The sequence below is a fragment of the Chinchilla lanigera genome, unplaced genomic scaffold (assembly GCF_000276665.1).
Source record: "Chinchilla lanigera isolate Chin_1 unplaced genomic scaffold, ChiLan1.0 scaffold00016, whole genome shotgun sequence".
Lineage (NCBI taxonomy): Eukaryota > Metazoa > Chordata > Mammalia > Rodentia > Chinchillidae > Chinchilla > Chinchilla lanigera.
In genome coordinates this window covers 7,888,548-7,906,594 of record NW_004955417.1, presented here as the reverse complement: position 1 = coordinate 7,906,594, position 18,047 = coordinate 7,888,548, and the positions used below count along the sequence as shown (strand labels likewise).

General features: G+C 36.8%; 1 protein-coding gene and 1 long non-coding RNA gene across 6 annotated transcripts in view; one reads left to right on the top strand and one right to left on the bottom strand.

Moving 5' to 3' along the window:
• LOC102015109 overlaps positions 1-3,758 on the top strand; it is a 45,051-nt gene extending 41,293 nt beyond the window's left edge. The window contains exons 4-5 of one of the 2 annotated variants that reach the window (XR_001233465.1): positions 1,593-1,773; positions 3,161-3,758. This is a non-coding gene — a long non-coding RNA (uncharacterized LOC102015109). Of the gene's footprint in view, positions 1-1,592 lie in introns of both variants that reach the window. The other variant, XR_260465.2, reaches the window with a different exon arrangement.
• Positions 1-18,047, bottom strand: part of Lrrc69 (leucine rich repeat containing 69) — a 94,387-nt gene that overhangs the window by 63,173 nt on the left and 13,167 nt on the right. For 3 of the 4 annotated variants that reach the window (XM_005381774.2, XM_005381775.2, XM_005381776.1), the window contains exons 2-3: positions 6,703-6,829; positions 3,773-3,845 (exon numbers count right to left, since the gene is read on the bottom strand). In XM_005381774.2, the coding sequence (XP_005381831.1) occupies positions 3,773-3,845; positions 6,703-6,829 (200 nt within the window). The remainder of the gene's footprint in view (positions 1-3,772; positions 3,846-6,702; positions 6,830-18,047) is intronic. The other variant, XM_005381777.2, reaches the window with a different exon arrangement.

The window sequence follows — 18,047 nt, the reverse complement described above, 5'->3', positions numbered from 1 at the left end:
AATTTTTAATGCACAAAATACTAAAAAGAGATTTCACAAAAGAAGTTATATAAATGATGAATAAGAACATTAAAAAGGTGCTTCACATTATCAGACATCAGGAAAATGCAAACTAAAACTATAATTAGATTTTATTTCACACCCACTCCACTGCATAATTTTTTTATTTTTATTTTATTTTATTTTTTGGTTTTTCTCCTGTACCGGGAAACGAACTCATGACCTTGCACTTACCAGGCAGGCGCTGTGCCAATGAGCTAAATCCCTAGCCTCCCAGCATTTTTTTTAAATGCTGATTAGCATGTAAAATGGTACAACCACTTTGTGAAATCACTGTCAAAATTTTCAAAAGTACATATACATGTACTCTTATACCTTCTGAATCTACAGTTCCACTCAGAATTGAAATGAGAAATAAACATTCATTCAACAAGACTTGTACAAAAATATATATGATAACTTTATTCAAAATAACTCCAGACTAGAAATGTATATAATGTATACATGTATAGAAATGTACATTATGTACATTTTCTCCAAATGTATATAAACTGGAGAAAAGACAAATGTTTTCTGGTACACTCATACAGCAAAATGTTACTCAGGATAAACAAAAAACAAGTACCAATAAATCCAATAATAAGATTAATAAAAAAAATACTAAGCAAAAGAAGAAACACAAGAGTATACATATATACTCTATGATTCCATTTATTTAGTGCTAGAATAGGCAAAACTAACTGTAGACATAGAAATCAGAATATTATTTGCTTATAAGGAGTAAGAGTTCAGCCCTGTGTGAAGGTGCACGTCTGTAATTTCAGCACTCTGGACAACTGAAGCAGGAGGATCACAAATTCCTGCCCAGGCCACGCAACTCACCAAGACTTTGTCTCAAACAATAATAAAGCATTCTGGGGAGGCTGAGGATTACAGGCTTGCACCACCACATCTGGCTTATCCTTTCTCATTTAAATTGTCTTGGTATCTTTGTCAAAATAATAAAGGACTGAGGATGTAGCTCAATGTAAAGGCCCTAGGTTCAATTCCAGTACTGCAAAAAAACAGAAGAGGAGGAGGGGAGAAAAAGGAGGAGGTTGTACAGATTCACTGAAAGGGAAAATTAGTCAACATTCATTAAATTGTACGTTCATGAGTTTTATGTAACATTTATTCTGCAGAAAGAAAATGCCATTACCAAAAGGGCAGTAATGACCTTTGAAAATGATCTACAGTAAAATGAAGAGGGCAGAAGAAAATTACAAAGAGATAAGTAGGGAAGAAAAGATATGGACAGGCAGCACTTTAAAGGAGGATGGGGAAGCTAGAGAAGAAGTTCACCAATGGTGCCAATGAGGTTGAAGGAAAAGAATTAAGGAAGCTCAACTGTTTCCTGTAAAATAGGAAGAAGTCATTTGCCAGGAGTGTAAAGCATCAAATAAGGAAAGCTCACTATTGAAAAGTAGTAAAAGTGTATGGATAGGTCCCGCAGAGAAAGCAATGGAGAGTTTTTTGTTAATCATTATTAGTCGTTGTTTTAATTGACTCTACACTGTACTTTTTTTTCCCTTTTTTTTTTTTTCCTGTTTCAGGACACTGAACTGAGCTCAGCGCCTACTGTAAATGCCTTCATCATGCTTTTGGATAAGTGAAGAAGAGGGGCAAAATAAGCATCCATCACCATTCTTATTTCCACAGAGCAGGGAGAACTCCTAGAAGAGGAGCTTTCCTCTTCCTCCTTCTTCCCTAGTGGGCTGATGAATACTTTGACTGGTTGGTAAATCTGAAGACTTGAACCCCTTGGCTTGGTCCCCTCCTCTCTCCCTCTCTCTCTTTCAGAGAGTTTCTATCTCCACAGGATACGTAGGTTCTCCTCTTCCTGGGGCTCTGCAGTTCCACCTTGAAAAGGTGTTTAATGGTAAAACTCTTACCTGCCCTGCTTTGACTCCAAGCCTATGAACTGACACCCTGTATCCACAGCAAACCAAAACACCAAAGTCCTCTCTACCCTCTTGGGTTCCGAACAAATTCAAAAATAAGACAGGGACTTGGAAGGAAACAGAGTGTCATCATGTAGCTGACGTGAAAGCGCTCAGTCTCCCTACAAGCACTCCAAATTCAACATTCGTCGCCTTCTTGCTGCTTACTTTATGGTAGAGCCAGAGGGAGACGTCAAGCCATGCATGCTTAACGCTTTTCTCCCTTCACCAATAAGTCACTCTTTTGTCGCTGAAAAGGAGCTGAATGAGAGGAGCGGAGAAAGGCTAGAATAAAGTAAGAGCCCATAATAATAAATGCTAACATCCAGCCAGCACTTATTCAACCCTAAATATGGATTAGTATATTTGAACCTCATAACACTATGTGGTAAGTACCGTTATGTTCATTGTGCAGATGAGGACAATAAGGTATGAGAAGGCAGAGCACTTCTCCAGGGACAGAAAACAAAATTCTGCTTGGGGAGATGACCAATCAGCTTTTCTACAGCCTAGCCAGAATACAAACACCCTAGAAGTAGCTATAAAACTTGGGCTTGTACACTTTGGAATTCAATTTTTTTCCAGTGAAAGCTTTCACCTCACATATCATCTTAGATTTATATGATTCCTTAAATACTGTATATACTACTTCAGAGATAAGTTTCACATATTGTGAAATTATAACATTATAGCTACAAGAACTTTGAAGTTCATTCATTTAAAAATCTTCCAATAATAGATGGGATAGATGAGACCTAGTACAGTTAAACAACTTGCCCAAAATCATAAGGCTAGTTGTAAAAAGATATATGGGTTGAATCTCACTCACAAGATCTTCCAAATGTGCTTTTTTCATATCATCATTAATGCATAAATCAACTGATAAACTAAATGAAAAAGCAAGAAGATAACTTGATATTTTCATTGAATAGTATTTCTCTTCTATAGAAATTAGATTGATTTGTTTTCTGATTGCCCTGAATTAAAATATTACTTTCCCTATGAAAATTTTGCAAAAAACTACCTTAGCTGGAGTTACAGACAAGAAAATTGGGATAGACGGTAAATGCTGCAGAAAGTTCAATATGTTCAGTATTGTTATGCTGAGTATTGCCCATAGTTCTGTATCCTCCTTGAAAACTCTGGACACTCTTTGTGACACATCTGGTTTTCTTCAACAGGAAAGAGTCTCTCCAAAGTGAACCTGATCAGGATTCTCTCTCCATGTGTCAGGGGCAAAGGCCAAGAGGACATTTTTCCTAGAGAAGGGCAAGGCTCTCAGCTGGCTCCACAAAAGCATGGGAATGGAGCCCATCTGTGCTGACGTGTGAGATAAGGGAAAACAGAATGTCTTGTTGTTGCTAATGATGATAAAGTATGGGGTTTTTAAAATATGAAAATGGCATTGCAGTGTTAAATCCTTTGCTTCTAGATTACCTTTTCCACCAAATTCAAAATCATTTACAAAACTCCTGGGAAATAAAATTTAATTTCCCCAATTCCATGGCTAAGGAAGTGCCAAGAACCCCAGAGTTGGGAAACCAGTAACAACATCAGCTTTAGAACTTCAAACCCCGACTTTGACACTTAGACTTCCAAGTCACGCTGTTGCTCATTTCTCCAAAGGAGCTGAGGAATCACCTTAAAATCAGTGCCCTGCTTCAGTCCTTCAGACCCCTGCATGCTATATCCAAATCCCGGGAGTACTTGAGGCCGGGAGTACATAATGCCTATCAGGATGGAGATGGGGTTGGGCAAAGCGGTCAAATGGCTCTTGCTAGAAGCAAAATTACCTGTTGACTTCCTGAGGAAGCTGTGTGAGCTGATTATGGTTCAGATTAAGCAGGATCAAATTTTGTAAACCATCTGTTAGAAAATAATGTTAGTCACGGTAGCCATCTGTTAGAAAATACTTTTTAGTCACTGTTCTACACACTTTCGTTTTCCTTCTGTCTTTTTGCCTTGGACAAGGCCGCTGACAGGTACTCTCATAAACTAGCTCAGAGAAAAGGGCGGATGGATCACGAAGTTGAAAAGCTCAGTCATAGTTTCTAAGAACAGAGGGTAAACCAGGCATTTCACAATTAGAACCAGAAACTAGGAGGCACTCAAAAGCTGGGACGTACCTTTCTGATATCTCTGTGGAATAGATAGTTTACTTTCTCATTAAATCTTTTCTCAGCTTCGTATTTATATCCTCTCATCACTCTGTCTCTGACTCTCTGGTCTCTGTCTCTCCCCACCTCAATACACTCTTTCTCTTTTGAACACATGTCGTCTATTTTTCCATGTATTCAAAGCCACCCTACAGCTCCTATATGAGAATGTTCACAGGGCAGGCAGAGGGTTCTCATTCTCAAATGCCATAGGAGCCAAGAGGATAACCCTATGCTCTGTCAACCAGTGCCACCACCACACAGCTAACACTTCACAACTGTCATGTAGAGATTTGACTGCAATGTTGTTTAATCTTTCCTTTTTGAAATGCCCAAATTAGTCAGAGATATAGACTTTTTGCATATTCTCCTATTTGAAAATTTTGGTACCTCATTCAAAAACTCCAATAGGTTCAAAACAGAGCCAAAGGTATTTATAAACTAGCTTCACCCCATGGGCCACCAATTTGTCTCAGGTCATGTGATTTTTCTCAAGTCAGTGAAGCTCTTTAAGACTCTGTCACAATCCTAAAAAAAATAGAGCATATGACTGACTCAGCTTGTGGACGCATGTTTTATGCAGGTCAACTGCTCCAGTCAGGGGCACAAGGTCACATGATACAGCAGAGCTCTCCAGACCTATGCTGACTGGCATTCAACCCCCTGACAACAAATTACTTCTATCCCTCGATAATCAGGAACCAACCTATAATTTATGTTGATCAAAAGGGATATTTAAAGTTTCACCTTCAGGGATGAGGATGTACCTCAGTGGTAGATCTCTTGCTTGGCATATATGAGGCCCTAATCTCAAACTCTAGCTAATAAATAAATAATAAGTAACTAAATAAGGTACCTAAAAAGATATACTACTAGCGCTTAATTATATTATTTGCCAAACATAACAGTGCCTTTCAATAGTGCTTGAAGATGACATTGATTATCATTTACGGCCTCCAGTGGCCCAGAATTTCAGAGAAATTTATACATCCTAAACATTTCTCTAGTTTTATCGCTGCAAACTGTGAGGGTTTGCATCTGGAATGTCCCCCAAGACTCACGTGTAAAGCAGTGGTGCTGAACCTAGGGAACACATCCAGGGCGAGCATGCAAAGCCCTCTGTCAGCACGTGAGCCAAGTCACCCCAGCCGCTGAGCATTGGATAGCAGTTTTCTAAACTAAAACTTCGAGCCAGGCGTGGTGGCGCACACCTGTAATCCCAGCACTCGGGAGGCTGAGGCAGGAAGATCGGTGTGAGTTCAAGACCAGCCTGGGCTACAAAGTGAGTTCAAGGCCGGCCTGAACAGCATAGCAAGACACTGTCTCAAAAAGAAGGAAACAAAAAAACAAAAAAACAAACAAACAAAAATAAAAAACAAACTTATGGGGCTGGAGATTTAGCTCTGCGGCAAAGCGCCTGACTGGCAAGTGCAAGGTTGTGAGTTCGGTTCCCAGTACCGGAGAAAAACCAAAAAAAATAAATAAATAAATAAAACTTCAATACTCAGGTTTAATCATAGTGTTGGCACCTTGCAACATATAAGTGGATTTGGGGGTGCAGTTGGGACACTCATCTCTAAAAGGTGTCACTGTGATAAAGGCGTGGTCCCCACACTCATCTCTAAAAGGTGTCACTGTGATAAAGGCACTGTTGGCATGTGAGGAGCTTTTAGGAGGAAGGACCCAGTGGAAGGAAATAAGGTCATAGAGGTGTGCCCGCGGGGAGGACTCTGAGACCCAGGCTCCTTCCTCTTCCTCTCTGCTTCCTGGCCACCAGGAAGTGAGCAGCTTTTGCTCTACCATGCACTTGTCCCCATGATGGTCTGCCTCACCACAGGTCCAAAAGCAACACAACCAAGTAATCTGACACCTCTGAAACCAGAGGGAAAAATAAGTATTTCCTCCTTTTGAATTGTTTATGTCAGTAATGAAAAACCAACTAACGTATAAAGTTACATATAAGGTGGTGAAGTACCTTGTGTGAGTTAAGAAGACTATTAAAACCACCTGGATTGCTTTGTTATGCATATGTCCTTAAACCTATCCTAGCTACATCAGATAAGAAGAGTTTCATATTGAATGGAAAAAGTATTAGCTTATGACAAACACAAAGAAAGGAATTCCATTTATTGAATCTCATAATTTTTAAAACTTCTCCCCAAACTGACTTAAATTTAGTATCTTAATCAAAGCCTGTGATTTAATACCTGAGATAAAATAAAAAAGTGGAAAGAAAAAGAAAAGCTGTGGAGAACTTTTCTTGAATTTCAAAAAGCTTTCTCTGTGCATTAGGAAAAGGACTTTTGAATCAAGAGTCTGAATATGCACTAATTCTGAAAAGGGGGAAATTCATTAACACTAATGCTTATTTATTCTCTTAATCTACATGTAAATAAAATATTAGATACAAAAATTGGAAAACAGTTATGTCTCTAAACTTCTTAATTTTAAAATTAGTATGTAAATATCTGTAACAAAAAAGATGAAAGTCTGTGAAGTTTTTTCACTTCAGTTGCATATGAGGGATTAAATCTTATAATAATGTTATTTTTCTTTGACTGACTTACCACATGCTCCAGGTGCAAATCTACAAATCCTATTTCCAAATAAATGAAGTTTCTTCAGGGAAGTAAGGTATTTCATCTCTTCTGGAACTTCTTTGAAAAGATTGTTTCCCAAATTTAGTACTGTCAACTGCAAAAACATAGAGATTTAATGAACATATGCTTTATCTGCCTTCAGAAGAAGAAAGAAATAATTTAATCCCTCTGCTCAGAGCTACATAATCTAAGAAAACTTCAAAATAATCTTCAATTATTTCACTTACAACTAAAGTTATGTTTATAAAGTTCATCTGAACTTCATACTCAAACACTATTTCATCAATTAAATCAAAATTTAATTTTTAATTAAAGCACTTAACTTCATTAAAATTGTATGAAAAACCATTCCCACGACATTTTAAAACACAGCTGATGACTCATTCATAATTCACTAAGTAACCCAGCAGTAATCTAACCTTGTGACCCACAGATGCAACCATTAAAAACAGTAATGGACTCTTTCCCTGAAATCAGAAACACGAAGACCTGAGGCCTCCTGTGTTCTATGCCTAAGTGAGCTACCTCACTTCAGTCAATAAGTCTGCTCTATTTATGGATATAGCAAAGAGACCTTTAATTTTGATATGATTCTATGTGATCACAACGTTTACAAAGGCAACTACTGAAATGCTATAAATGGAGAAGCCCTGCTCTATATGTACCTGTCCTACAACTGACAAATTGTCAGACATAGGAAGAACATCAGATAGGAGGAGTTTTAAAACTCCTTTCCTGGTGTAGTAAAATGAATCAATGATACAAGCCTCTTTCTGTCCTTGATACTATATCCAGGCTTAAAGCAGCATGCACACCCTTAGCCCTAGCTTTGCACCTTGAATCAACCACACACTCTAGATCCAGCCATCTCTGAAAAAGTCCAACCTATGACTTCATGAGGCTTTGGGGGGACATCTAAACACAGGCCATACACTGACTGTTTCTGTTTTCTCAATAAAATATAAAGTGGGTTGGAGCTGGAGGTCTGCAGTAGAGTGCTTGCATTAACATGCTAAGGCCTTGGGTTCAGTTGTCAGCCTCAAAATAAATAAACAAATAACCACACTATGATGATATGAAACAGTCATTTGCCGGGAGGAGACAGAAGAGGTTTGAAGAAAAGAAGAAAAGGTCTTTCCGAAGAGTAATCTATGTTACTGGGATAGGGAGGTTGAGAAGCACAGATGATCTTTGATGCCATTTAGTTACCAAGAAGATGATACAAAATGGGTGGATTACCAAGAAAGGATATTTTACTTGGCTAATATGTTAACTACATAGCTTTATGGCTTGAAAAAATTGCAAAAAATTCTGAGCTCCACAACCAACAATGTGACATGTAAAAGATGAACAGAATGCCACTGAAAAATGCAAAATGTAAAGAATTTCAAAGTCAAAGCTAAGATGAAAAGAATGGAACTGGGATTCCTTTTCATATGGTTGGATAAGGAAAGGAAGATTCTTTGATGGCCTTTAATTTATAAAGTTTTCCTAACAGGTGGCAGCAATCATGTTCTGTCATCCTGGCAAATACTCTATGTCAGTTTGGCATAGATTAAATTATACACAAAAGTCCAGAAATGAAACTCTGTGGCAAGGACTGAATTACTGCTGCATGGGTTACTTCTGTTGTATCTACCATATTTTTATTATATACCTAGCATTCTTCTTAATACTACAGGTACTACAATGAACAAGACATATAAGCTCTCTGTCTGTCTTTCTCTGTCTTCCTCTCTCTCTCTCTTCTCTCTCTCTCAAAATTGCTTTTGTATTGGTAAGGAATCTATCTTAGTTACTTTGCTTGCTGCTGAGACAAAATATCCAACACTGAAAGGAAATGTTTATTGTAGCTTGCAGTTTGCAGAGGTTTCAAGTCATAGTTGGCTGGCTCCAAGGCAGGGTGGCAGGGTAGAGGGGCATTACAAAGGAGAAATGGTTCATGGCAGGCAGGCAGAGGGCAGCAAAGCAGCAAAATAGCAAAGCAGCAGCAAGTAATCACTCTGCATTCTTTCTTGTCCCTTTATATCCACCCAGGATATATTCCCTTATGGAAAGTAGTACTCAAACCCAGGGTGTGCCTTCCCATTATCCACACCCTGAACTATGCCAAATCAATCAGTGTAGTAATTCAGTAATCATACACTCTTAATCCCAGGATCACACACCCTAGATCCACCCATCTCATATCTATGACTGCATGAGCCTCTCAGAGGACATCCAGACACCAGCCATTACAGGGACCAACAACAGATTAGTAAACAAGTTATTTCTGTTAGTATTAAGTGTTAAGTATGACACAAAGTACATAGTATTAGAGATGGTATCTCTAAGGATGAAACATCTGAGATGAGAAATTTGGGATTTTTTGATAAGCATGTTCCAAGTGGTGTTTTAGTAGCAAAGGATTTCAGGAATAGCAGATCTCCGGAAGAAGCATGTGCAGTGTTTCATTAGTGACACTCCGTGGTATGGATAACTCTTAAAGAAGGGTTTTAGTCATATGACAGTTAAGGTGATAAGGTTTCAAGCTTACATTACTGGAATAATTATCTATAGAGTGAAGATCTGCTGGTATTCTCAGAGAATTAACTCTTCTGTCCTTGGGAAATAGCCATGTTGCCATAGAGTAAAACATGCTATTAACTGATTTCTCATAAGCCAATGATACAGGAATTGGAGTATTTTACAATTAGAAAAAAGTTTTATAAATCATCTAGTTCAACAAATAAAATGCAAGTAAGCATTATATACCTTCCACATGAACACATTCAGTAGCAGGGAGCTCTTTTGTTAGGTTGTTTGCCCTATCTGTCTGTCTATCTTATCTGATTGTTTTATGTTTAGGCTCTCTGTACCTTCTACCCAATTCTCCTTACAGCAACTATAACAAAATAGTTTTATTCCCAATCCCCTCTCCCAGAAAACAATTTTTCAAATTTTTTAAAGATTGTTGTCACATTCTCCCTGAATTTGCTCCATTATTCCCTTAACCATTTCCCTCAGGACACAATTTCCAGATCCCTAACCATCCTGGCCGCTTTCTAATCTTTGTGAGTGCTTCTCTCTAAAAACATGGTGCCTAGGGTGAGACAGGAAATGAAAGTTCATAGCACAAATGCTGGTGGGACCACTGAGTCTCCCTTGGGCAGATGACTATACTGTTATTAATACAGTATGACATGACATGCACTCTTTCCGCAACAGGGTACATTGTTGGTGCATAATTAATTTTGTCTGTGGCCAAAATATCCCTAAGTTAGCTGTCAAGCAGATATCCCACATCCTGGCCTTGTGCAACTGAATTCTTTTCTTAAACTAAATGTAGGAATTTATATTCATCCCTCTAAAAATTGCATCTTGTTGGTTTTGGCTTCTAAGACATCTCCAGTGGATCACTCTAAATTCCAAGTCTAAAACTGGGGAGTGCTCTGAACAAACCAGATCTTTTTCCCACCCCATTTTGGACAGTGCACTATTCTCATATTGCTATGGTGGCCAAACTCCGGAGTCATCTAGAACCTTATTCTCTTCCTCCGCATAGATTCAATTAGTCACCAATTCCTAGGCTCAGAATTCTTTTTGGATGCATATTTTCAGTTCTATCACATTATAATCACCACAGTACTAGTTCTTATTACTGCCTGCCTACAGCATTACATACCCAAATACTGCCAAGAATGGGATGTGTTATCACTTAAATACTTTATATCAAGTCCTACTAGACTGCATCTAAACAGCTGCCCAAATAACCAATTCATGAGGAATTTCCCTACCCAACTCATCCAAAATCTTTGCAAACTCCCTGTAGCTGTATCTGCTCTTCATACACTTGCCATAGTCATCCTCAACTATTCCTAAATTTGTTTAATTGCAATAAACCATTCACACTTTTAATCTATAACATATTTGTGGCCTGTCTTGGAATAGATGTGTGCATTTCCTCTTTCAAACTGGATGTGAGATAAACATCTCAATGTCCAGATGATATGGTATATTTTTCTTTATATGTATCTCCCTTAATTTCCTTCATCAATGTTTCATAATTTTCAGCAAACACATCTTTCACTCTTTATGTTTATTTCTAAGTTTTTTTGGTTTTGCTGCTATTGTAAATGGGATTGCCCTCTTAAATTTCTTTTTAGGAGCGTTTATATGAATTATTCCATACTACCTAGCCAGCAAATGAGAAAGTTGGGTCTCTTCTATATACCATCCTGATAACTAGAGGAAGAAGTCAAAGGTCCCACAGAGATAAAATCGTCTTAATGCAAGCCTGGGCATAGAAGTAGAGCCAAAGAAAGAATGAGAAGAGCTTGAAGAGAAAGAAACTGCTAGGTGACTCTGTCCCAAACAAGATATAATAAATCCAGAAAAAGCCATTGTCTACATGATGGAGGAAGAAGATTTTCCAGTGAATAGGACAAGAAAAAGGAAAGACTAAATGCTGACAACAGAATAAATACCATTGGATCAGATGCAGGACTGCCAGGCTGGTGCACGGGTGCACACATGCCTTTGGAGGGCAGAGTAATCAATGAGACTAGCAATGTGGACGTGTCTGAAGCACATTTACAATCCAATGAAAATGCGGATACAAACTACAGAATCTGTGGGACACAATGAAAGCAGTCCTTAGGGGGATATTTAGAGCAGTGGGTTCCACATCAGGAAAACAGAATGAAGACAAATAAATAATCTTATACTGTGCCTCAAACTTCTACAAAAAGAAGAGCAAGTCAAACCCAAAGCCCAAAGAAGTGAGGAAATTATAAAGATCAGAGCACAAATTAATGAAATTGAGACTAAGAAAACAATATAAAGAATTAATGAATCAAAGAGTTGGTTCTTTGAAAAAAATAAATAAAATTGATAAACCCCCAGTCAACTTTATCATAAAAAGGAAAGGAAAAACTCAAATCCATGCAATAAGGAATGAAAGGGGTGAAATCACTACAGATCCTATAGAAATTCAGATCATCAATACCTATTTGAAAGTCTTTACTCTCATGAGATGAGAAACACAGAAGAAATGGACAGATTCCTAGGTACATATGAATTACCAAAGCAGAATCAAGAAGATATAAAAATCCTGAATAATGCAATATCAGACAACAAAACTGAAAATGTAATTTAAAAAACTTACCAACAAAGAAAAGCCCAGGTCCTGATGGATTCACTGCTGAATTCTATAAGAAATTTAAAGAAGATATAATGCCAATTCTTCTCAAACTCTTTAATGAAATAGAAAGGGAAGCAATTCTCCTGAACTCATTCCTGAAGGCAAGAATTACCCTGATACCAAAATCAGAGAAAGACCCAACCAAAAAGAGAACTATAAGCCAATCTCCCTAATGAACATAGATGCAAAAATTATCAATAAAATACCAGCTAATATAATGCAGTAAATGATCAAGAGATAATACACCATGACCAAGTGAGATTCACCCTAGGAATGCAAGGATGGTTCAATATATACAAATCAATAAATGTAATACATCATATCAACAGAGCCAAAGATAAGAATCACATGATCATCTCAATAGATGCAGAAAAAGCTTTTGACAAAGTCCAGTACTCATTCATAATAAAAAAAACCCTACAGAAAGTTGGAATAGATGGACTTTACCTCAATCTGATAAAAGCCATCTATGACAAACCAACAACCAACATCATACTAAATAAAACCTGAAAGCTTTCACTTTAAAATCAGGAACAAGACAAGGATGTCCACTGTCACCACTCCTATTCAACATAGTTCTGAAAACATCAGCCAGAGCAATTAGATAAGAGAGCAATAAAATGGATAAGGATAGGAAAGAAAGAAGTGAAATTATCATTATTTGCAAATGACATGATACTGTATATGGAAGACCCAGAAAACTCCACAAAAAAGACTCCTAGAATTAATAAACAAATTCAATAGCATAGCTGGATACAAGGTCAACATTCAAAAATCAGTAGCATTCCTATACACAAACAACAAACACACTGAGACAGAAATTAGGAAAACCATACCTCTCACAATAGCATCCAAGAAGTTGAAATACTTAAGTATCAATCTAACAAAAGAAATAAAAGATCTATGCAATGAAAAAAAATCTACACAATGAAAATTACACTATTCTGAAAAAAAAAGAGATCAAAGAGGATTTCAGAAAATGGAAAGATATTCCTTTCTCATGGATAGGAAGAATCAACACTGCAAAAATGTTCATACTCCCAAAATTGTTATATAGATTCAATGCAATATCGATTAAAATGCCATTAGTATACCTCAAAGATCTAGAGAAAACATTTCTAAAATTCATCTGTAACCAGAAGAGATCCAGAATATCAAAAGCAACCCTGGGAAACAAAGGCAAGGCAGAAGGTATCACAATCCCTGACTTAAAATTATACTACAAAGCTACTGTGATAAAATCAGCATGGTATTGGCAATAAAGCAGACCTGAAGATCAATGGAACAGACTAAAAGATATAGCCACAACCACAAACATCAGCCACCTAACCTTTGACAATATGTTCACTTGAAGAAAGATAGCCTGTTTAATAAATGGTGCTGGAAAAACTGGCTCTCCACATGCCAAAGACTAAAACTAGACCCAAAATAAAGTCAAAATGGCTTAATTATCTAAATATTAAAGCAGAAACACTAAATCTACTGGAAGAGAAAGCAGGTAGAAATCTTGAAGATATACGGGTAGGCAGAGAGTTCATGAACAAAAAACAAATTGCACAGGAAATACTTCAAAGAATCAACAACTGGGATCTCATCTTATTGAAAAGTTTTTGCACATCTAAAGAAATCACCAACAGGGTAAAAGAAAGCCCATGAATTAGGAAAAGATTTTAGCCAACAGTCCCTCAGACAAAGGACTCCTAACTAGAACACACACAGAAGTAAAAAAAAAAAAAAAAAATCAGGACCCCAAATTCAAAGACCTAATATAAAAATGGGCATCTGAGGTGAATACACACTTCTCAGACAAAGAAATACAAATAGCAAATTAATATATGAGAAAATGTTCAGTATCATTAGTCATTCAAGAAATGCAAATTAAAACAACACTCACCCTGGAAAGAATGGCTATCATCAAGAAGTAAACCAATAACAAATGCTGGAGGGGCTGTGAGGAAAGAAAAAGGAACCCTTCTCCACTGTTGACTCAGGAGTGCAGACTGGTACAACCAATATAGAAATCAGTGTGGAGATTCCTCAAAACTAGGACTAGAGGTCCCATTCGACCCAGCTCTTCTCCTCCTGGGTATTGTCCCAGAAGAATTAAAAACATCATATCACAGCAATATATGTGCACCCATGTTTATAACAGCACAATTGGTAATAGCTAGATCATGGAAACAACCCAAATGTCCATCAACTGAGGAATGGATAAAAAAGATGTATTATTATACAGTGGAGTACTACTCAACTATAAAGGATAAACTTGGGACTTTTATAGGTAAATGGATGCAACTTGAGACCATAATCATAAGTGAAATAAATCAGACTCACATGTATAAACATCATATTGTCTCCCTTGTGTAAGAAGCTGAAAGAGTGAATAAGATCCAAAATATACAATAGAGTTTGGGAAATGAGAAGAAACTATTCAAAGGGTAAGAGAGACTGGGATGGGGAAAGGAGAAGAGAAGGGAAAAGAAAAAAAAATATATATATATATGTATATGTAGTAGTTAAGATGGGTACACTACTAATTTCTGTTAGTTCATTGAAAAGAAAGGTTTGTCCTTATATTATTTGATCAATTTTTCATACCTATATCTTGAAATCTCAGCAACTACTTTGAAGATAACAATATGCAATGTGTTATTGTTACTCTCCTACTATGTTGTTTTGAAATTCTGTATTGTTTTCATTGTTTTTTCTCTTTAAAATAAAAATAAAAAAATTTTTAAAATACCACTGAATCATTCCTACTTTTCAGGGGTTGGAAGGAGACTCAGAATCCCCAAGGAGGGCAAGTCTGCCTATAATAGTCCTTCTGCTTTTCCTCTGCATAGTTCTTACGCCTCATATGTAAGCTCAGTCACACTTCCTTAAGGTTATTTCCTCTGAATTTTCTGATGAGCGATGTCACAGCACTGCACAGTGCTATAGTTTTACATTTATCTACATGATGATTACCTTTCACCACTAAGACTGAGAATAGTGACACATGCATATTTTTGTTCCTTATTGTATTGCTACTGCCTAGCAGAGAGCTCACATTATTGCAGGCACACACAGTTGTTGAATTGTATGAAGGAATGAATGAATAAATAAACAAATGAATGAATGAAGTTATTTGGACTAGAAGTGCTTAAGGATAGCAAAAATGTGAAAAAGAGAGATCAGAGGAGAATAACAAACTTGCAAATATTTCAGTTCTGCTTAGAGGTGGACTTATTTATTGACAATTATTTATGATCTAATCAAAAGCTATGTCAGACCTTGTCTTTCTCCTGGGCAGTCACACATGTGAATAACTTGAGGGGAAAATTGCCACACCGCCACTGAACTGATGCATATCATCCGGGGATTTTAAAGCTATGATTTATTTGCCTTTAAGGACACTTTGTTTCTGGAAGAGTCCAAAATTATGGTAGAACTGTGCTCACTTAAGCTGGACTTTGAAAATTGCTTCCATTCCATTCCATTCAAGTTGACATTATATATCTTACTAGGAGTCAAGAATTAGGAACAAGGCAAATTCTTTGCCCTCAAAATTTATAAAGTTCTTCTTTTTAAAATTATTGACATCTTGGCATTTTAAGAATCATAGGCCAAATGCATTTGTCACAAAGTCCAAGAAATTAATTCATTTTTTTCTTGTCATTACAAGAGATTATAATTTTCCAGAGCTTTACTAGTCAAATTAGGAAAAAAAGGGGGGTCTGTATTCTCTAATTATTCATCATGATAGTAATACCAATTGTAATAGCACCTAAAATGTATTCAAAGTTTCTCTGTGCCAGCTATGGAGCTTTACATATATTAACACTTAATTGAATTCCCAAACATAAAGGTAAAGTTCACACTTTTTTCACACCTGCATCTTCAGGACCCAACAAAACAAATGGCAAATATTTGTTAAAAATAAATCAATATATAACCATGCATGGTGGTGCAGGCCTGTAATCCCAACACTCAAGAGGCTGAGGCAGGAGGATTGTTTTAAGTTCAAGACCAGCCTGGGCTACAAAGTGAGTTCAAGACAAGCCTGAACTGCATAGTGAAACCCTGTCTCAAAAAGTTAAGTATATATATATCATATATATTCATATTTTCATATATAGAGACTGGAGACAATTCAACCTATTATTCAAATGGGCCATCTTCAGGTAACCTAGTGCTTGTTTAGGGGAAATATACACTATGCCAGTAATTGTCACACTGAAAGCATAAAATAATAGAGCTGAAAATCTCAAAAATATTTCAGGGGCTGGGGATTTAGCTCAGCAGCACAGTGCCTGCCTGGCAAGTGCAAGGTCGTGAGTTTGATTCCCGGTACCGGAAAAAAAAAAAAAAAAAAAAAAAAAAAAATTTCACCCTGGATTGTAGCTCAGTGGCAGAGCACTTGTTCGGCATACACAAGTCCCGATGTTCAATCCTATTGCCAAAACATACACAAGAAGCTCATTTTATAGATGCATTCACTGGTTGGATGACCTCTGACAAATGGTAGTCTTTTCCTGAACTATAAATTTTATCAAAAGTACGAGGGTATTAACTCTCTTACAAAATTACATAAAATGAATGAGCAACTTCTAGTATTGTGCCTGTTATTCTTTTTTGATACCATTTTGTGAATGTAGTTACAAAATTACCATATTGTGAATGTAATTACAAAGTTACATAAAATGAATGAAAAACTCCTAGTATTGTGCCATTCTTTTTTTAATACCATTTTGTGAATGTAGGAGTTTAAAAGTTTTATTTTTATTTTAGGAGCTTAAAAAAATGATCAAGACTATCTTGCTCCTTTGTATTCTATAGACGACACTACCAAAAGGTTGGCTATAGTCATGTAACCTGGACTCCCTACGATGATGATTAAAGAAAGGATGGTCCAAAAACATGCATAGGATAGAGAAAGCAAAAGTCATGAGTGGATGGACAGTTTTAATCATTATTAATAAAGGGTATGACCTATGGCAACATAAAAAAAGTTCAAATTAACTTTTGAAAAATACATTGGGGTATTTTATTTTTTTTAATTTTAAAGAGAATAGTAAATGAGAAACAAACAAACAAAGAAATAGAACAGTGGCAGCATACCAGTATCACGAACATAAACAAATCAAAGCAAGAACATGCAAAGTGATACAGGGTCTTAAGACAAAATAATACGAATCAACAGTGGTTGTTACATTATATATCGCTATCCTCAACTACACTGCTCAGATTACCAAGATGTAAGAATGAAAGATTGCTCAAACCATTACAGGGAATAAGAAAATAATTCTTCGATAAAACAGTAGAGATAATACAGAGCTTCACTAGACAAGATGGTAGGAGTTCACCACTGTAATTCCATTGTATATTGTTATCTTCAAATCAGTTGCTCAGACCACCAGACACAACCATGCACAATCAATCAGAACATAAAAAAATTGTCATCATTAACTTTTAATTTCAATACACCATCAGACATCAGCAATACAGCTATCACAGCTATTTATATATATATTTATATTTTGCCTTCTTTCTTTTTTCTTCTTTCCCTCATCACAGTCATTCCTTCCTTTGAGCAATTTATTTCCCTTTCCTATGATCTATTGTACATTTTGAGTTTTACCTAGTCTTTCAGGTTCCTACATCAAGGAGACAATATGATGTTTACCCATCTAGGTCCAATTTATTTGATTTATAAGTATGGTCTCTAGTTGCATCCATTTACCTATAAAAGCCTCTGAATTTAGATTGGTAAAACCATTGTGGAAATCAATTTGGAGATTCCTCACAAAACTAGGATTGGAAGTCCCATTTAACCCAACTATTCCCCTTCTGGGTATTTTCCCAGAAGAATTAAAGACATCATACCACAGCAATGTATGTGCATCCATGTTTATAGCAGCACAATTTGTTATAGCCAAATCTTGGAGACAACCCAGATGCCCGTCCACTGAGGAATGGATAAAAAAGATGTGGTTTTCTTATACAATGGAGTATTACTCAGCTATTAAAAAGATAATCTTGACTCCCGGCCTCGTGGTTTCCCGGAAGGAGGGCTTCCGGCGCACAGGGAGCTGCGGGTAGGGAGCGCCAGCCTTCTGGCCTGCTAGCTTCCTGCCTGCTGGCTCCCGGA